The sequence below is a fragment of the Arachis duranensis genome, chromosome 2, assembly GCF_000817695.3.
Source record: "Arachis duranensis cultivar V14167 chromosome 2, aradu.V14167.gnm2.J7QH, whole genome shotgun sequence".
Lineage (NCBI taxonomy): Eukaryota > Viridiplantae > Streptophyta > Magnoliopsida > Fabales > Fabaceae > Arachis > Arachis duranensis.
Window position 1 is genome coordinate 88,130,228 of NC_029773.3, and position 22,496 is coordinate 88,152,723.

Genomic DNA, 22,496 nt, shown 5'->3' on the forward strand with positions numbered 1-22,496 from the left:
TATATAATATAAATATATATAAATATATGATCTGATTTATTTAAAAAAAAATCACAATTTAATGTTCATTATAAGATCCATTGTTTCTTATTGTTCCATTTGATTTTTTTTTAAATATTTATATATAGATATGTGTGTGTCATCTTGGATCTCTTCTCTTCTTCTCTCTGCAAAACACTTTCTTCTTTGCCTCAGTTTCTTTCACTAAAATGGTCACTGGTTATTTCTGTTTCTATGTGCTTTCTTTTTTATTTTTCTTTCCCCCATAGACTACTGCATTTGATATTTTTAAGATTTCAACTACATACACCTTTGGTAACTTTTTCACCCCATTAGTTTTTTTTTTTAGTATTTTTTAGAAAAATATTTTTTTTTATTTTTTTCTTACCAATCACCAACATTCATGGTTTTTTCTTTGTCTAACACATACATCTGACACCACCTTCTGGCTTCTTTATCTCTCTCTTAGTTCTTCCTTTTCTGGATCAATGGATCTTATAACTATACTCCTCCATGATTTCACACCTTCTTCTTTTTATTTTTTAATTATTATTATTTTTCCAATTTTGGGATTCTATTATATTTCTTGGGTTAGAGAAAGTTTCATAGTTTCATACCATAAGTTTTAATTTTGCTCTCATCCAATCATAGATGGACACGTTTCATGATGGTCATTCAATCAATAATATTATTATTATTTTTTTCCTCATACCATATACCTTCTATTGGGGGATAAAGGGAAATTGGTTCAGCTTTCATACTCTTTTTATGGAACAGTACAATCATATATATATTTTTCTTCTTCTTTTCTGATTCTAAGTTTCTAATAACTCACAAGCAAAGGAAAGAAGTTAAGAAGGAAAACAAAGTAAAGGAAGAAAGCAATCATCATATGATATGAGTGGACAAGGCATACAAGAGAGTTTATTTGTAAAATTTAATGGATATTTTTGTGTTTACTCTCTTGTACCGTTGTGCAAGATCTAGGGCTTTTTCAACACCTTATAAAATGAAAAAAAAATAAAAAATTTAAATTTAATTTTTTTTTCTTAAAAAAAAAACTTACCCTTGTCCATATTCCTTTCTATCCATGCTTTGATCTTTTGGTTCTATCATTGATTTCCTCTTTCAAATTGAGTTGTTCTATTATTCTATATATCTCAAATCTTTCTTTTCTGGGTATGTTAATTATCCATCACTTTCATAAAGGTTCATGTCCATTATTGATATTTTCTTCTTGGTTTCTTCCACTCTCTTCTTATTGTATTTGATTATTTTTAGGTGTTATAATTTAATTTGACATGTAATTTAATTTTTCCGCGTGATGAATAATGATAAGGTTTTACTAAAGAAAAGCAAAAAGAGGATAATGAATTAGTTTATTTTTGTTTTGTTTACTTTGTTCCTTTTTCATTGCTAGCCCTAATAGGTATATCTGATTTTCTGTGGTGAAGGAATGCCTTTAGGACATTTGAAAAGGAAAGGAGAGTGCAAATATGAAAAAGTTGGACTCAGATTTTTACTATTTTATTTTATTCTTTTACTCTTCTGTTAAGAGATTTAGGTTAAACAATTTGCAACCTATAGTAAACTTTGTGATCCAAGGTATAAAGAGAAAAGTAAAACTTTGTTCTTGGTCAAGATTAGGGATTTAGAGCTGTTCACCTTTAATTTGTTCTAATTTTCGGATCGTATTTGTTGTTGCATTATATTCAACTTTCTCTCTTGTTGGAGCACCCAATTTTCTCTAAAAAAATAAAAAACAAAAATAAAAATAAAAATAAAAATAAAATAAATAATCTAGGTTTCCTGGAGAAGTAGTCTGTGAGAGAAAATAATCCCTTACAAGTGGTGTCCATATTTTCTTTTCTTTTTAGTTTTGACTTGCCTAACCAAAAAATAAAACACTTCTTTTGCTCTAGAAAATGATATAGTGATTTATATGTTTTTCAAATTTATATAGTCAATAAACTAAATGAAGGGGTAAAGCTTAGTTGAAATATTTGTTCTTTGTATTGATTTCAAATTAAAATTAATTTTTATGGATGCAAAATTTAGTTTACCCTGCTTATGATTACGCATATATACATAAAAAAATTTAATTTTAATGTATTAATATTATAAAATTTTTTATATAATTATTTAATTATATTATTTTTTTAAATGATCACTTATACAGTTAATATAAAAAAATTAATTATTTTTAATGACACATAATCTTTCATAATTAGATGTACGTATAAATTATTTACATTGATATTTTATATTGACAATATATTAAAATTAAATTATATAAAAATCAATGCATAATCATGCTTGTTTTATGAGAACAATATAAAAAATGTATGCTACATGATTTACCCATGGCATTATTATTACCGCGTTCGTTTTCCCTTTTCAGAATATTAGAATTGGGTCTTTTTCATTCAATTGTCATGTACCTTTCATGTTTGTGCAATTACAAAACTCTATGTATGAATTTGAACATGAGTATTTGCAAAATGATGATAGTAAATAGTAATTTTGTACTGAACAACAATGTAAATTGTTTTTCCTTGTCCGAAATTATTATTTTTTATTGAAATGGATGGTATTGATAAGAATTAACTATGAAATATATCTAGTTACTTTAATTAAGAAATGTTTTATGGACTATGTATATACTTTGCATAAAAAAATATTTGTATATAAGAAATTAAGAATATATAATTTGTTTTTATACTTATTTTCAAAAAAAAAAGTTATATTATACCATTAATATAATTATATTATATCCTAATTCTTATTTTGCTTTGAAATAATGCAGTATCAACAAAACTATTGAACGATACCAACGCTGCTCTTTTACTCCTCAAGATGAACATGTTGAATGTGAAACTCAGGTACACTGTATTTTTTCACTACTTCTTTCATCTAAAAAGTGTAGCAATTTTTAAACAATGCAAGAAGATTGGTATCTTTGACAATAAAGATTAATGAAGTTTAAATTCTAAGCCATTCAACTAACAATGGGATGCATATCATATATAGATACTAATTAGATCTTAGTAATTTTCATTGAATAATTTTTTAATACATATGTGTTGCAATAATCAGAGCTGGTACCAGGAGGTATCAAAGCTAAAGGCAAAGTATGAGTCTCTACAAAGGACTCAGAGGTATTATTCACTTAATTCCCTTTTAATAATAATGATAATTACAATAAACACTTAAAAGTTAATTACCTTTCAATAATAAATTAATAATATGGATATGTATGTTAGAATATAGTAGTAATAATTGAATTTATTAGCAAAAATCATAATATATAATGAAATATTACAAAATTTAGTTGGCAATGTAAAACACAGGCACTTGCTTGGGGAAGATCTTGGACCATTGAGCATAAAGGAGCTGCAGAATCTTGAAAAACAGCTTGAAGGTGCTTTAGCACAGGCCAGGCAGAGGAAGGTGAGTGCAAACATACACCTATCTATTATCTTTTATTTGCTTCTTTCTTTTTCTTCAATTTTGTTCTTTAATTCCTTATATAATTATTTGGTTACTTTTCTTTGGTTGTATATATATAACATGCCTGCTAATAAAGGATCTAAAATTAAATCAATGGGTTAATTAGGGTACAATAATCTAGTTTAACTTGTTTCAACAAGGTTTTGACTGTTAAATTAAACATCATATAAGGTTGAAAATGTGGAAGTAAGGAAAGACATAAAAATAAAGAGGAGGAGAGAAATGCTTAATTACTTGGTAATGAAACATTATTATGCAAAAAAATTAAACTTTTTTTTTAATTTCTTCTCACAGCACTAAATTGATCAAGCACAAGCAATAAATTGTTAGAAAAATAACTCAGAAATTTATAGAGTCATGTCTTGTATAATTAGTCACTTTAAAGTCATATATATAGTGTATATGCATTGCTATATAGAGATCTTATTCTCTATAATTTTTATCTCATCCTTCCACATCAGTAATGTCAGAACAGCATACTCATGAAGAAACTAATAACTCTTTCAGGGTTCTTAAATATAATTATAAGGGTTCTTTTAACATATCAATAATTTTCAATCATGGCATGCTATTCTAATAAATTCCATCATATTATTTCTTTTAAAAATTTAAACTAATATAAAAGGTCATATAAATAATTACATTTTTAATATATTTTTTTAAATATATTTAGTTTTTTAGTTTGCTTAAAGTTTTGTATAAATTGCTAAAATTCTTTTTTTTTTATTCAATAAGAATCGAATTCTAAAATTTTCAATCATAAAAATTTTGATATCATATCATAATAGATATCACTTCTTGCAGAAATTTGAGATGGTAGAATGACAAATAAATGCTTACACATTATTCAATCAACAAACAATTTGTATTATGTGATAAAGAACTGGTTCGTTTCAATTTGTTTGGTAAAGATTACATAACGAAAAAGAAATTTAATTGTGGACTTTTACTTTAATTGCAGACACAAATTATGATCGAACAAATGGAAGAGCTGCGTAGGAGGGTAAGACATGATACTCATCATCAATTAATATTTTTTATCTTATAATTCTATATATTACTAATCTGCAGACCATTATGAACACTTGACTTGCATTGTGTTCAAACATTTTAATTTTGTAACCTGAAACACGTTATAAATTTCTCAATTTTTGCATTTTTTATTGATCTTGCAGGAGCGTCATCTTGGAGATATGAATAAGCAACTTAGGCTCAAGGTTTTGAAATATAACACCAAACATTTCAGCATAGGATTATTATTATTGCAACAATTCTAGCCATGGAGGATACATGCCTCTTGTCATATATGTTTAATTATTTAATTAATCAACACATTTTTAAATTAATTTATGTTCTTGAAAAATTAAACTTGAATTTTCAGCTTGAGGCAGAAGGGTTCAATCTAAAAGCTATGGAAAGCTTGTGGAGTTCAACTTCAGCTGCTGCAAACAGCAACTTTACCTTTCAACCTTCTCAAACCAATAACCCTATGGATTGCCAACCTGAGCCTTTCTTGCAAATAGGGTAAATTAAATTTCCAATTTAATTTTAGTCATGTGTTCATAAATAATTGATTAATGACCTGATTAAGGCATTAACACTCAAGTACTAATGGTTTTTTCTTAAACTGAAACTTGGGTCAAATGTCATACTACTGGTGTCAATTATTTAATAAAAGCAATTTAAAAATCATAGACTATATATATATATATAGGAGGGATTTCTATAGTCATTGAGATGTTTTATTTTTTTATTTTAACTATTCACAGTATTTTGTCTTGTAGTTTTAGCTTTTGATTTACACACAGATAACATGTGTCTTTTGAGTTTTCCAGTTCTATTTTCAGTTATAGTTTCGGAATATTATTTGAAATTATAATAACATTCTTGATATATTTAATTACTGCTTTTTATTTTGAGAGTCAATCCTATTCTTATTATAAAGAAAAAAAATTTAATGCATTGACAGTTTAAAAATTTTTACACATTCTTATAATTACATCTATTTTTTATGATTATTCACATATTCAATAAAAATAGTAATTATTTTTATAATGTGACATTACGTGATTGAATACACATAAAAAATTGATTTACACTGACAATGCACCAAAATTGAATTTAGAAAATACTATAAATAAGGATATAAAGAATTGATTTACACTGAAAAATGCACTAAAATTAAATTTAAAAAATACTATAAATAAAGGTATGAAGAATTGCCACTGATTTTTTTTTCCTTAGAACTTTTTTTCCCTTCTCTTCAATAATAACTTTGAAATTAATATATATTCCGGGATGGAATTCTAAATTAACAAGTTGTTTTGAACAGGTACCATCACTATGTTCAACCTGAAGCATCTAATAATGTTGCTAAGAACATGGGTTGTGAGACCAATAACTTCATGCATGGATGGGTGCTTTGATCATCATTATAATTACTATATAATATAATAGCGTATATGACTACTCACCTTGTTGTCTATATATGCTTTTATTTGAATTAGAAGATACTTGTGTTTTGAATGGTTTTTAATTAATTAGCATCATAAACTGTGTATCTTTGTTACTATCATCAATGTGTGGGAAGCTATTACAGACTTCTATAGCCTCTTCTGTGTAATTGGATACAAAGTATAGACTTTAAACAATGTTATATATTGTTTGGACTAATATGCGCTACAAATTTTTCAATAGAATAGGAATACTAGACGAATATATTTTAGTTTAATATGTTTCAAATAAATTATTGTTTTGGTTTTGATTTCTTTTCATTCAATTTTTATTAATATGCTTTATTTTGGTTCCAAGTTCCAACATCTCAATAATTTGATATTAAGTTGTTACATGTTAAAGATTCAACAAATTTTGAAAAATATTTGTATGACTAAATAAATATTTTTTTTATATTTGAATTAACTAAATACATTTTTTAAAATATTTATCAGAAAATGTTAGAGAATTAATAATTTTAGTGAAAAATAAAAAATTAACTAATATTGATTAAAATACAAAACATATGTAAGGGAAATATTAGTTACTAATATCTTTTTAAATATTATGAGAATATAGTAAAAATAAGAGACAAAAAAACGAGTTTATTTTATTAGAAAATGTTTAAATATTTTATAAATACTGATATTCTAGTCATTTTAGTCATTTTCTATATGATTAAAATTAATTACTAAAATTACTAGAATACCACTTTCAAAATATCATTGTTCATTTTATTTAAAAAAAATGAGATAGAACAGTTTTGAGAGCGTGTAATATTTATTAAGTTTGGTAAAAGAGAAAGAACAGTGGAACTACAAGAATCCAGGAAGTTCTGACAGATGAAAACTTTAGCGTACTTGGTTGTCTTGTGGTTGCTCAACTTGATTTTGTGACAGAACTGGAATCCAATCCAGTAATAAGTATTCTCTGCTCTCACTTCAGATATATATCCCTATGCATGCTTATGCTTTTGGTGTTCCTCAAAACACCCCGGATTTTTCCACTTACTATGCATGGAACCCCTTTTCATTCCTCAATATTTAATGCCTTCTAACTGAAATTCTTCAATGTATTCTCCTATCTACAAACCAATCAACATATTACAATAAAATAAAGGAATAATTTTAGTCATTGAGATTAATAGCCAAAATTACTAGAATTATGTTTACATGTTTAATATACAGTGAAAAATATAACATTATTTTTATTTACTTTTATTATGATTTTCTTGGATATAAGATGGCATTAAATAAAAGAAACTCTTATTGGTAATTTGGTGTGTTGTATGTATATATGTACTCAAGGCTTCAATAAAATGAAAAAATTAAAAGAAAAAAAAGTTAGTTTAAGATAATATTTTCAGTTTGCACATTATTGTGGCTTGGCCTGTTGCAAAAAACCACACGGGGAAACCTTCTCATTCTAACAACCTGAACTAAAAGTTTCTTTTATCTAAAAGATAAAAACAATCTTATCATATTTATTAATTTCACGTGGCTTTTATCTAATTATATTTTAGAACATGCCTAATCCTACTTTTGTTTTTATTTTATTTTATTTTATTAGAGAAAAAAATTTTAGAGTAACAATTTAATTGTTTTCGTATAATTTCAAAGTTACGGTTCAAATCGTAAAAACATTTATCGATGTAATTATCATGTTAAACTGTGTACATTATATTTTTTGGGTTCAGTCTTTGGATTTTTGTATAGTGGGCTGTCTACTATTTTTTGGTATTTTTTTTACCAAACAAATCTCACACTAATCAATACATGGGTTATTATTGGGCTAGTTTTGGTCTTTTTAATTTTTTGGGTAAGATAAAGGGGCCGAAGCCCAAGAAAAAAAAACAAAACACAAACCACTCAGTTACATCTGCAAGTACCTGACAAATCTCACACTAATAGGTTGAACTTGCAAGGAAGTCCACGATCATCAAGAAATGGGTCTGTTTTTAGTTTCAAAATCTTAACTAAGATACCTTAAAGGGCTTAACCTATTCAAAGGTTTGAAGCTGACTAAACAGACAAAACATTAATAATTGATTGATCGGACCACACATCTTGAATTCTAATTGCACATACATGTACTATATTTCATATTTTTGTTATTATAACTTATGATCTCAAAGGTAGATATGTTGATTCGTTGTAAGAGAATGATTTTATGAGCTCTCCAAACTACCATATTTTATATATTTTCTATTTTATTACTCTTGAATTTAGTAAGACTCCTATCTGAAACAATAATAACTTTAAATTTTATTTGACTGTTAGTTCTATTAACACACCATTTAAAATATTCAAATAACACAACTTAGATATGAATATGATATGAGTTAAAACTGTTTGGTCTAGTGAAATAGATCAGAGAATAAAGGAACTGGAAGCAGGGTACTAGATTAGAGTCTAAGTCATTAACCAATTCGGTTATATTCTATTATTTCTGTTATTCTAGTTATATAACAGAATTCTATCCTTCTTCTAAGCTTTATACTGATTGATATATATATATATATATATCCACAATCATGAGCAATAGCCAAAGGGGGCTTAGGTGCTTCTCAATTTCTAGAAATTAATATATAATAATTATTCATGCTGTGGGTGCAGTCTTTAAGAAATTCATTCCAAGCTAAATTGGTTTAAATTAATTAATACCACACAATGGTTTGCTAAATAATAATTTCTAAGAATATATGTTTAATTCTTTAAGAGTTTAATTTTACTGACACTATTTTTCAGCAAGAGTCTAGTAGCTAGTTAGTTCTCAAAGTATCATACATCACTATACTTGAAATCTGAGTAAGAAAATAGGAGAAATTAATGTTGATGATTATCCTAATACTGCACTCATATAATAGTGAATTCAGGAATTTAATTTGAATAAGAGTTCCATTAGGCATTTGCCATTACAACTTGTCATATAATAATCAAACTCCAAACATATGTTTGAGGATATATCATCAAACAAAGCACTCTAGTCATCACTATTATTATCTTATCTCTATTAGAGCAGAATAAAGAAGCACATTTCTAATATGCATTAATGATAAGGTTAATTTTGGGTTAATTACCCTTATTATTCTATACATACTTTTGCATAGGGATGGATTAGTTCCAACAATCATCATAGAGAACTTAATTTTAATTAATTTGTAGGAGACATGCGCCTTGTTCTTGTTTCAGGAAGTCCAATGAACAATTCGGTCTCCACATCTGAACTTGGACTACTACTTTCTGCATAGGGTTGAGCTTGATTCTCTCTCTGATCCTTATTATTTGTTTTATTTGTTGCTAGATTTTGAACCATATTATCTTTACCCTATATTATGTTTGTAACACAAGTATATATAAGTATCATCTCACAAATATCCACAAACTAATAATTATAGGTGAACTTTTTTTAAGATTTAGAGATTTCAATTAGGGTAATGAAATGTTGAATAATCCAAATCAGCTATATATGAGTGTGCAAAAAAAATTCAGATCAAATAGCATTAGAATGTAACTTTATTACCTTGTCATAGAGCATGGCATTTTCATCCATTAGGGTTTTTTCCTGAATTTTAAAAAACAAATTATTAGTCAGAATATTTAATTTTCAATCTAATGTTTACTGGGAATAATGCAATGATGCAATAAGCTTACCTTTTCTTTAAGTTGCTCAATTTGTTCCTTGTAAAGCTGAGTCTGGAGAATAGAAATTAATTAATGTTATTATACATTGTTTAATATATATATATATATAGTTAATTTTGACATTTTTTAGAGAAATTTTATTCAGAAATGCTTGTTAATAATGACTGTGATACCTTTCTTGCTCTAACAATGCTTACACTCTTCTCCAATTGTTGTTCTATCTGTATCAGTTCTTCAATGCTGCATGACCCTAAACCTTCTCCCAAGAATTTCCTGAGAGAATCACAAATTCAATATGTATGTATGTAGATGTTAATTTATTAATAATGTGATTATCTAAACTTTATTGAATTTCAGAAATTGACTAAGATGGAGAATATTTATTCAGACAAGATCTTCAATAACCTTTTTGCGGCTTCAAGAATGTCAATCTTTTTCATCAAGGTTGCTGCTTCTTGCTTCAAATTCTGCTATTAGTATAATAGGGAATGCAATGTCATTCACCAAACTACAGAGTTAATATTCCAATAAGCTTAATAAATATGTCTATCATAAGCAAATGCAATTAGCCAATTCTCCTACACATTAAAATTTAAAGATTTGCATGCCTTTATGTGGAAGGATGAAGGTTCTAGCTAGATTCACTATAGAAAAATTTAAAGGTCACAAAATATGCTGCTACTTGTATATATGAAAGCATGAATCTAATAAGTATACATTAATCTGAATGAAAATATTATTGCAGTTGTTAGTTGTTGCTTCAATTCAGGTAAGAGGTGTGTGCATGTTTATTGTACTTGTAAGGCCTACTAGGGTTAAGCTATAAACTGCCCAAAACGCCTTTCCCTATATATTCCCTTTTTATGGTAATGGGTCATCACTCATCAGCATCATATCTTAGCCAGATCTAATTGAGGTTGGAGTCAAATTGAGTCATAATATTTGCTAAAAGTTTAAAAGGTCATTCTAGTATGTCCATATTATCATAGTTATGTCGGTGATTATAGTGTTTTAAAAGGTATTAAAATTAAAATATTCTTTTATTTTTACCAATGATTTTTTAAAAAATGTTGCTAAAAAAATATTATAAAAAATATAACTTTAATTTTAACAACATTTGTATAGTTATTATCTCTATCATAAGTATAAGTATAGATATAATAGAATCTACCAAATTTAAATTAATGAGTTAAAATAATAATAATAGTTATAGCTAGCTAGACTACCAGTTATACTTTTGTTTTCCCTTTGATCCAATAAGTGATACAATTCTAAAATTATGGGTTCAAATTGGTTAGGAGGAGATGTTATTAGTTCTTTTAGTTTTATATACTATTCTCAATTTAATAAATTAAGAATTAATTAATTGTGAATTTGAATTTTATTTAAGAATTTATTGCTAACTAATAACTTATTGCATACATAAAACCTTTGAAATTTATTTAAATAGACGAATAAACTAACTATTTGACTAACTAAAATTAGTTAAAAAATATTATTAGTTAGATGCTAATAGTTTGACTGTAACACTTTTCAAGATCAAATGAATTGAAGTATAAGATTTGTGTCTCTAACTAACAACTTTAATTTTTGGCATATATAAGATATAGTATTTTGAAGACCAAACAGACCACCATTATTATTGTTTTATGCAGCAAACAATAATACGGTTTTTATCAATCTAAAAACTAAACATAAATACAAACAATAAAGACAACTCACTAGTTAGCTAGGCTTCAACAAAATGCACTATCATCATTCATTCATATCAAAATGACTAATAAATCAGCAAGCAATGCAAACCAAACATTATTTGTCCATGTATCCTTTGAAGTATTATCATAATAAATTATCTTTATTTAGCATCAAACCAAAACCTTAAAACAAGTAAATGTAAGAAATTAGATGTTGTATTATTAAAAGGAACATATTGCCATAATAATCTGCTTTACCTACCTCTTGAATTAATTTTTAGGATTAAGTTAAATTCAGATCAATATTCTTTTTTTGTTCATAAGGACTAATTAAGGAGTTCAAGTATATATTCATATCCAATTCCTAGTATAATAAATCTTTTTACAAAAAAAAAAGACTCTCCAAAATTTTAATTCGATAGATGTCTTTTCATAAATAATCAGAATGGAAAAAGGTAGAGAAATTATAAGTTTAATTAGTTTGGTAGAAGACTAGAAGTAGAACTATGATTTAACTAGGTTTGGTAACTTTATTATGGTAATTAAGGGTCACTACTGAAAGCTAGGTACTTAATCAAACATGAGTATAATCACACAAAAAACCATCTATATGCTAGATAATGGATTGGAAATGCTTAATTATGGAATTAAAAATAAATAAATATATAAAAGAAACTTAAAGAAAATGGTATATGTAACCTAGCAACTAACCTGCACATTCTGTTCAGCTGATTTGGCTGCTGGTGGAGTATCCTTTGTATGCTTGCGATATCTTTCAATTATCTCCTGCATGCTGTAAAATTAATAGCCAATTTACAAATTAAGTTTGATAAACAATCTGAAAAGATGAACATATTAAATATGTATAAGGTTTCGATTTTCTGATACAGTGATATATGATATATACTTTAGGTAGCACCCAATTATTAGCCTATAATGCTAGAACAATTATCATGCATGTATATGATACATACTATATATACTTACAAAAGCTATTATTTGTAACTATGAAAACATGTACCCTTTCACTAGTAACTATGAAATTTTGGTATATACTTGTGTCTATATATATAGATCAATGAAACTTTGTTATATATGTGTATAGATATATAGATCAATGAATGTATTAACTTTTATAGTAACAAATGAAAAAAAAAGTATTATTTTGATCTTTAATATTTTTGTTAATATTAAAATCATTCTTAATTTTTTTTATTAAAAAGAAATTGTCCTTATTATAATAAATTTTTAAAATAGTTCTTCAGCAAAAAAGCATTAATTTTAGATGAATTTATTCTTGACAAAAATAATAATTATAAAATAAAAAAATAACTCTCTATTCTAATCTCCATTTCTATCTATCTCCATCCTTACCTCACTATCACCCTTTATCCCCACTCATACTTTAAGGTAATAAGATGATGTTGATGATAGAAGTGGGTTGGTGGAGGATTTGGAGAAGGAGGTGATGGCTAGAATTAGAGAGAAGTGGAGATTTTTGTAATTATTATTTTTACAATAGGTAAATTCATCTAAAAATAATGTTTCATAACAAAACACTATTTTAAAAAATTTATTGTAACATTAAGAACCATTTTTTTTTAAAAAAAATATTAGAATGATTTTGATTTTAAACAAAATCTTTGAGGATTAAAATAGCACTTTAATTAGAAGAGTTTATTAAACTAGAAGCATGAAAATAGTTGTTAAAATTGTATTATTGGAGTGAATCATTTTCTATTTTTTTGAACTTTGAGACTCATGCATTGTGAGTGTTTTGATATAGAACTAAGTATGTGTTTCAATTTGATAGTTTGAGTTCAAAAGAGGGATGATTTCATATAATATGACATAAAAATTCATAAGATAAAATTATAATTATCCATGCTGACAAATTCAATTTATAGTTTCATGACACTCATCATATTGATTTAAGTCATTTTCAAATTTTATCTAAAAATAGAGACAACTTTTCTTTTACATTTTTTTAAACAAACTTTAAATATCCAAATAAATATCTCTATAATTGTATTCTAAGACATATACCAAATAAGTCCAAAGGCCTAGGCTAAGAAGTAGATGCCATGTTTAGCTTTGTGAATAATCCATTTGCCTCATAACTAGCTTCTTCAATCATGCATTGGTGTACTTTAATTTGATGAGAAGATTCCCATTGAAATTGCATGGATGAATATACTAACTTTTTGATGAAATGTTCAACTTGAATAATTAAGGAAACTTTACTATTTAGCAACTCTCATCTTCTTTTGACATAACCTTAGAAATTAGAGATATTTATGCTTGTCCAAAGCATGTTAAGCTTGATATTATTTATTATTATTATTATTATTGTAAAGATTACAGAAAATTTGTGACATGAGATACTTTTTAAAATTTATGCTTTATATTTAAAAAAAATATAAAACTATGTTTTAATAAAGACTCAAGTTTATAGTTTTAAAGAATAAGTATTTGGAGTGGCTCATGCAATTTTTTCTAGCTATATGACGAATCCACTTCCACTATATTTTGGTAATATTTCAAGCTTGTGATTATCTTTATTTACACTTTTGCTACCTTAATTGTGTCATAATATAATTCAAGTTTACAGCAAATCCTAAATTATTTGAATTTAATCTAGATATTATGAGTAAGAAATTTAGCTAGTAAGCTCAATTAGCATCGCATCATATCCAACTTTGAGTTTGAATCTTTCTAAAATTCACTTGAATTCTAAGATGTGTGAGTGTGTAGTGTATGTGAAAGAGGAAGAGAACAACAAGTATAATTTCGGTATAAATGTGTCGATATAATAATATTTTAGATTTTTAGAATAAGTAATTTTATAATATGATACTAATATTTTTATGACAAAAAAATTATAGCTAATTTAATTTCTGTGATTTCCAAAAAAGAAAGAAATATAAGCCAATACAAATAAAAAAAAAGAACAAAAAAAACCCTCCAAAATGTTAGGGGACTAACATTTTATAAAGCTAGCTACTATAAACTTGAATACAAAACAAAGTTAGGAAGAAAATATTGGTCACCTCACATTTTTAGTTTTGTTTGAAAAAGTTTATAAATTGCAACTAAAAGCATATAAATAATTATATACCTAAAATATCTCTTTTCACAAAATGCTATGTCAAAAAATTATTTATTCTAAAAATTTAAATCAATAAATAAAAACACAAATGATTATATATCTCTATAATCTCTCTTAACAAGTGGATTCTCTCACACTTGTCACCTATGAAGGATTGCCAACTAACTATATAGAAGTTTCCAGCGTTAACTACATCACAGTCTAAGCATATTTGTCATGTAAAAAACACATGTTAGGGTGATGGAAGACTTTTCAAATTGATGATTTGATGTGACTATTTTTAAAAGAGAGGGAAAAAATAAATAAATCAAAGCTCATTACAAGCAATGCAAGAAGTGAAATGTTAAGTGAAAAAATAACCTGTATGATTAACACTTTTCTTCACTTAATCATACTGCTACTTTTTTAATGTAATGAAAGGGTATGCATCTCAAGATTCACTCTGGCTTAGGTTATTATTGACCTAAACTTGATCACTATATAACTTCAATATTTATTATTTAAGCTGGAAAAAATGTTTACATGCTCTTTTAAAATATAAGAATGTGTTTGGTTTATGATTTTATTTTCATTATTTTTTGTTTTTAAAATTTTATAAAAAAAATAAAAGTAAAAATAAATTTTTTTATTATTTCTCTTTTTCATAAAATTTTAGAAACAAAAAATAATACAAATAAAAATAAATCGCAAATCAAACACCCTCCTAACTGATTTTCCATAAGACGTGAGTTTTCAACACCATTTTTTTTATATAAACAACAGGACAAAAAATTGCCCAAGAAAAAAATAGATCACACAACCACCACCATAATTTTTGCAGTTTCAACTCTCTATACAAATACAATAAGCTCTAGTAATTAATAATAAGAAATTAAATTTTATAAATAAATAAATAATCTTGGAATGAGGTACTTGTTGCTCTTATATATACTAAGATAGTAATTAAGTACTGTGGTGATCACACACACTATGCACATTATTTTATGAAAGATCACAAGCAAGCTCCTCGCACAATGAGTTACAATACTACTTTAATTTCCTTGCTTTGTCTTTTGACACATTAATTATATACACTACTCTGTCAAATCACTTTGTTGTTGGATGTTATATCAAAAATCGCGTAGGGATACACTACTTATTAATTCTATAAAACAAAAACTAATCATCATTATTAGTTAAAGATCATATATATATGATGAGATTTTACAAAAGGCATCAAGTAGAATTGTTATGTGGTGCAGGTTATATATATTAATAACGACAGGATAATAATGCATCAAAGGATGTTACATAAACTTCTATATATCTTATATTGTAATGCATCAATACAATTGGATATGAAGTTTCTATCATTCAAATTTCATTTAATAATAATTCTAACTATAAAATTATATGCCAAAATAAATAAATAAATAATGGCTAGAGATAAAGTGACACAATTCTATCACAAATTCACAATCGTAAATGCCAGAGCGATTATTGTTATTTAGTACGTATGATTCAGCAGCACTACTAAGTACGAACATGTGCTAGCTATCTTCTCATGCACCAATATGAGGAAACCAAAATAGTACATTTCATCATTTATATATATTTACCCCCTTTAATTTGTACTATATATGTATCTACCGTGGGTTACTAATCAATTATTACTTCAATGGCCTCAATCCTATTCAACATCATATCATCTTATTATCTTAATTAATTTGAACTACTATTACATGTACATATTTATAGCTTTACTAAGTAGTAATGTTTATGTTAAGTAATAACAAACAACAATAATGAAGTGTTTCATTCAATATATGAAACTAATAAGTAAAATATGAGTTGTATATTATTTTAGTTAACTACCAAATTTAATTTTATTAACTTAGTTTCAATATTTTATTAAGACATTGATAATATGTATTTATTATTTTATTAGAAGATTTTTAAATTAAAATATATATGTAATCCAAATTTTCCTGATTTTTTTTCAAGCATTTATATATCTTCGTCCTTCTACTCTCACATGAAATGTTCCCTATCTACTCTTCATACCTTTAGACCCCAACCTTGAAAAATAAATTAAAAAAAAAGATATAAATGTACTTGATAAAAATGTTTGACTACTTTGAACTATATATATGAGGTATACACCTAAGATGCAAATGAATAATTTGAGCTAACAAGAAACTAACATCAACAAATAAATATAATAATAACAATAATAATTGTACGGTTATAAACTGAATATAGTGAGATATATATAATAAGTAGAAGTAGAATATATATACCTTGAGCTTGCAAATTCATAAAGCTTGCCTCTTGGAGAGAAGATGATGAGACCAACCTGAGCATCGCAAAGAACAGAAAGCTCAAACGCTTTCTTAAGCAACCCATTGCGGCGCTTTGAAAACGTCACTTGCCTGCTTGTGGCGTTTTCTATGCGTCTCATCTGAGTCTTCCCTCGAACCATTTTCTCTTCTCCTTCTTCTTTGCCAAATTAAAACATGGAAATCAAAATATATTATTATTTAATTTCCATATCAAATAATTTAATTATTATAAATAAATAAATAAAATTAAATAAATAAATAATAAATGTTTTCTTACCAAAGTATTATATTCCTTGAGTCAACCAAGCAAGGGATACCTGGTTATTGTTGAGAAGAATATCAATAAAAGTAAATAAATAAATCTGGTTTCCAAACAAAAGGATCTATAAACACCAAGCAAGAAAATATGTAGATAGAGAGTTTTTCTTTTCTTTTTCTTTTTCTTTTTTTTTTCTTTCTTTTGAGTTTGATACTTACCAGCAGTTAGAGAAGCAACTTCAGTTCAAGTAGTTTCTCACTGAGCCAAGAACAGGGAAAAAAATCCAAGGGTTTTTACTTTCCAAAAGGGGAAATTATTCAAACCAAATTGAAAAAAAAAATAAACAAAAAATTAAGAGAGAGGGGGGAAAATAGTTTAGGGTGGTGTTGGGAAGGGGAAGAAAATGATGAAGAATGAATCTGAGGAATCAGAAGAAAGAAAAAAAAGAAAGGACTAAGGAGGCACCCAAAAGAGAGGAAGGAGAACATAAAAATAGAAAGAAAGAAAGAATTGAGGTAAGTCAAGAAATGGTGTTGGATTTGACCTATTTTTATTTTCTTTAATTGTTTTATGTAAGAGAAGAAGCAAAAGCTTTCACATACCCAACTTTCCTTATTCATCCACTCTGATCCAACGTTATTTATGTTCCCCTATGCCCCACCATATTAAGAAACAATTGAGGTTTTATTTTATAAAAAATAAAATAAAAAAGATGTAAGAGAAAATCGAATACCTCATCCTTTTCTTGTTTTGGAATATAGCAAAAGCCCACTCTCCCAAAAAAGAAAAATTTCAGATTAAAGGAAGGTATATAATGTGGGAAATAGTTTATGAAAGAACTTATGATGACTACCGTGATTAAAAAAATGATAAAGTATATATATATAGAAAGGAAGGGATGACAATGAAGTTTCAATGAATCATTAGTAGTGAAAAAATAAAAAAACGTCATTTTGCCAACTCAATTGGACATTACGTATGTGAAGAAGGTTTTGGTCGACAAACAATTTTTGGGGTCTTATTCATTCAATGGTTGTGTAACTAACTTTAATTTGTTAAAAGGAAAAAAAAATAGATAGGTATAGTTTTTTAAAAATTATATAATCTTATAATACAAATACTAGATTATAGAATAAATCATGTCAAAATATTATACTTAGAAAAATGGATTTTTTTTTTCTGTTTAGTTTAGTTTTGTTAAGACATAATACCAATTGTTCACTATAAAAATTTCTTGTTGTATTTCACACATGTAAAAGGTTTTCTATATGAGTAATATTATGTGTATAAGTCTTTTTGTAACTAAATTTAATTTAGTGTAAAATTCAACGAAAAAATTACGTGCATATATTATTACTCTTTTTTTTTGCATTTTTTACCGTACACAAATTTTTGTTGAAGTACACAAAAACATATTAATATAGAATACAAATTTTCGAAGCATAATATACCAAATTTTGTACATAACACAAATTTATTGATATAATACACAAATTTTTACGCATAGCACATATATTTTTGCACATAATATACAAATCTTTGCACATAGCACAATTTTTGCTATAAAGGTATTTTGTTAGTTGAGTGAGTCAATGTTCTTAGTATATAATCTTCCAAAAATTTCTATGCTGCACATAAAAAATTCTATACTATAAAACAAGATTTTTATATTGTACACTAAAATCTATGTGTTATGCGTATTTTATTTGTTGGGCGTCAATATTTTGGTATGTGATCTTTAAAATTTTTTGATATTGTATACTAAAATTTGTGTAATGTATATCAAAATTTATGTGTTGTACATCAAAGTTTATATGTTCTAATTTTTGAACATTTATAGAAAAAAGAAGATGAAGATCATGAGGACGATGATAATGATAATAAAAGATGAAAAAAAAAGAGAGAAGAATAAATTAAACAACAATAATATTAACAATAACATCAACAACAGGAGGAAAGGAGGAAAAAGCAGTAGTGATAGAAGAAAGAGGCAATGGTGGTGACAACGACTATGACGATGGTAGTGGCAGCAGTGACGACGACAACGACGTTACGACGATAACAACGATAACGAAAAAAGAGAAAAAAGAAGAAGCAGGAGAAAATGAAGAAGTGTCCATGTGTATACAAAAGACAAGAAGAATTGACTTGGTTAAAAACTTCATTATAAAAAGATTTGGACACCTATGTAAAGGAGAGAAAAGATAAAGATTCTAAATCTTTATTCATAACAGAATTACAGAAGTAGTTAGTTTGGTTTTCTAGTAATAAAGATTCAAATGCTGTCAATACAACTTTTAATCAGATTCCATTTTAGATTTTCAATTAAAGATCCTTTCATCTGATTCAAGATAAGTTGGGAGAAAATAACCACAAGACATGAAAGCAACAAGCCTTAGTAGTTAATCGAGGACAAGCATTGGAAGATCATCTTCATCAAAAACAGATTCCTGCACGTTTTAATTACTCAGAAAATTAACTTGTTGGGATTGAATCTTCTCAATACACACAATAGATCCAAGATGACCAAAACCTAATTTCCTGTTTATTAGCTTAGCTTCTATGGACTCAGTTTTCAAGCCAACACACTATACTCTTAAATTACATACCTAAACCTTAATATTAAGATAACTATATACACACCTAGTGAATTAAATATCTGATATATTTATTATTCATATTATTTAATATTTTTATTATCTACCTGTACTTTTTCTATTTTTAAATAGCAATCTATTACTCTCTCATGCAATTGCAAGAGTAATCCATTACTAATTCATCATTTGATTAATAAAAAATAAAAGATTTAAGAATATTAATGTAATTTTTTGTATTATAATCTTTTCTCTTTTTATTTTTTATTCAAACAAAAAAATTCTATTTTATTTTTATTTATTTTTTTATTTAAACAACATATAAAATAATTTTTTATTTTTTATTTTTTTATTTTCTATTATCTATCTAAACAAAATATAAAAATGTATCAAGAACTATAAAAAATAATTCTAACCACTTAATAACTTAACACTGTTATTTAACAACCTAACTAAATTACTAACAATTAGTTATACTATATACTCTTACCCTCTATACAAACTCAAAATGACTTTAAAACAAGTGAATTTTAGCTAGATTTTTCAATCATAGAGTTCTGATACATGTTATAATATTATTTATTTCAAAAATTTAAGACCATAAAAAAATATGAATAATTATATATTTAATAAATATAAAAATTATAAAAAAAATGTAAATTTTATTTATGGAAAGAAAGAAAGTATGAGCATTATTATTGTAAGTAGGTGGTGCATAGGAAGTATGAAAATGAGGAAAGGTACAAACGTTAGAAAGATGTTAGATGATTGATCATTCCGTACAAGAGCGTACAGAAGCTTACCAATAAGAAGTCGAAAACATACCAAAGCTATTTGTGACCCGTCATCATCATCTGCATAATAGCATGCTCATTTCATTATTACTTTCAACCTCCTAGATTCCTTTTCTTTTTATTGCTCTCAATTTTAGTCAAGGATTTTATTACTTCGTTCTATCCATCCAACCTAATAGCTTACTGCTATTTATGTAAAAATTAAACTAGCCTGTGTACGTAGTACAACCATTTAGAAGAAATTAAAGCCCGAGCATGATCAACTATAAATACTTCAAATCTTAAACAGAGGCTGGAACTACATAAACGGTTAAAAATAATAATTATTTATGTATGTTAATTTATCAATTTAAATTAAATTTTTTGAGATAAATAATTTTATTATGATATATGAAATATTATATATATAATAATAATCTAGAATTTTATTTTTTTTATTTTAAAACAAAGTTTTAATATAAGATAAATAAAAATAAATAAAAACCTATGCAAGGACGTACAAGTGATTTCATGATATACCTCTAATGGTATGGTGGGCATTATTATGAGGGAGATGGGGGTAAAAAATTCTGAGCATTTTTTTTATTCATCATTTTGGCTACATGAATAAAACTAGCGAGAGATATATGCCATCTTTTGGCTTTTGCTATATCCGAACACTTTTTGTATAAAAGTTGAGGGATATAATGAAAACAAGAAAAAACATACGCTAAAAAATCCATTCAAAACTTCCGGTAAATTCATGATAAATAATAACTAGCCCACTTATACTAACAAACAAACAAAAAAATTATCTATCCTAGCATAATAATCAAATTCACTACAAGGAAGGCGTCATTTAGCGACGATTTTTTCGAATTTTTCTATGATTCAAACTGTCACAAAATAAATTATTAGCGGTTGGGAGTCATCGTCCTTTAAGATACAAAGATTAATATTTAGGGCGATTTGTAAAAATCACTAGTATAATTGTAGCTATATTGGTATATTACGTCAGTTTGATTTATAGTGGTTTAAAACTGCTATATATTTTTGAAAGTTACAGAAGGCTTTTAGAGAGAAGGGGTTGAATTTATATATGGCCTTCTTTTATTTTAATAAATTGATTCTTTGTTATCTAACTTTAATTTGACTTCTATTTGAACTGTGTAGCGAAAAATTTAAAAGACAATTTCATTTTGTCTCATAAAAATTAGAAAATAGAACAGTGAGAGAGCGAAGAAGTTAATATAGTCATGTATTTTGATTTAGTTATCTTGTGCTATTCAATTTACAGCCCGTCTCTACCACAACAGTAATAGAATTTTTACCATAGTCAAAATATTACATATACTAATTTTCTAGGATTCACACAATTCTATTTGGACACACAAATTTCTTCCAAAACTTGACTTGATTATGCAAATACTTAATTTTTTACACTAAATATTTACCCAACTTAATATAACTTACTATAATAATTAATAAATATTAAATAAAATAAATTTTATTTTATTTTTTTGTTTTTCTAACATATTAATGTGTATATAGGGTGCTCTGGATTTGCTCAACAATCATAATAGCCGAGTGGATTTTATTTTCGAGTAACTAAGAAATCTAAAGGAATGCCACAATTTACATATAGAACTGAAATGTTCTTGAATTTTAATTATATTTTAAATTTTCTCTACTTTATGTCTTTTAAATTAATATATAAATACAACTGAGATGTTTAAAATATTTTAAAAATTGTCGGGAAATGTATGAAGAATTTCAATTTTCAAATTGATAACGAAAAAAGTAAGAATAGTTTATGCATTATTCGAGTAATAAAAACAACCCCCAAAAAAGGTGGGATATTCCTTTATCATGATAAGATTTTAATAAATCAAACTATAATCATTAAATGCAATCGTTCTATTTGTTAACTTAACCACACCTAATACTTTAGCAAAACCCTAAGTTTCTAACCTTTATTCTAAGAGGATATGTTCAAGTAATTAATTCAAAAATTATTATAAAAATATAAAACTTAAGTTTTTATTATATTTGTTTTTATATTTATTAAAATAAAAAAATTAAAAAAATTTGTACTAATA

General features: G+C 26.1%; 2 protein-coding genes across 2 annotated transcripts in view; one reads left to right on the forward strand and one right to left on the reverse strand.

Moving 5' to 3' along the window:
* LOC107475822 (agamous-like MADS-box protein MADS3) overlaps positions 1-6,195 on the forward strand; it is a 21,544-nt gene extending 15,349 nt beyond the window's left edge. Inside the window, exons 2-8 of the mRNA XM_052257956.1 lie at positions 2,807-2,882; positions 3,097-3,158; positions 3,351-3,450; positions 4,472-4,513; positions 4,686-4,727; positions 4,892-5,034; positions 5,843-6,195. Of these exons, the coding sequence (XP_052113916.1) occupies positions 2,807-2,882; positions 3,097-3,158; positions 3,351-3,450; positions 4,472-4,513; positions 4,686-4,727; positions 4,892-5,034; positions 5,843-5,936 (559 nt within the window). The 3' untranslated portion in view covers positions 5,937-6,195. The remainder of the gene's footprint in view (positions 1-2,806; positions 2,883-3,096; positions 3,159-3,350; positions 3,451-4,471; positions 4,514-4,685; positions 4,728-4,891; positions 5,035-5,842) is intronic.
* A 2,703-nt stretch (positions 6,196-8,898) lies between these two features.
* On the reverse strand, positions 8,899-17,083 carry LOC107475751 (MADS-box protein SOC1). Its single transcript, XM_016095401.3, has 8 exons — positions 17,049-17,083; positions 16,730-16,928; positions 12,053-12,134; positions 10,053-10,114; positions 9,821-9,920; positions 9,657-9,698; positions 9,526-9,567; positions 8,899-9,330 (listed from the first exon to the last, which is right to left on the reverse strand). Exons 2-8 carry the CDS (start codon positions 16,909-16,911, stop codon positions 9,157-9,159), a joined length of 684 nt encoding a protein of 227 aa, XP_015950887.1. The 5' UTR covers positions 16,912-16,928; positions 17,049-17,083; the 3' UTR covers positions 8,899-9,156.
* Positions 17,084-22,496: the final 5,413 nt, after the last annotated feature.

Coding starts and splice junctions, on each gene's coding strand:
- LOC107475751 (XM_016095401.3), bottom strand. CDS start 16,911: ATGGTTCGAGGGAAGACTCAGATGAGACGCATAGAAAACGCCACAAGC. Junction 9,921..10,052: donor ATTCTTGAAGCCGCAAAAAG/GTTATTGAAGAT, acceptor TGATTCTCTCAG/GAAATTCTTGGGAGAAGGTT. Junction 9,568..9,656: donor TTGAGCAACTTAAAGAAAAG/GTAAGCTTATTG, acceptor TTTAAAATTCAG/GAAAAAACCCTAATGGATGA.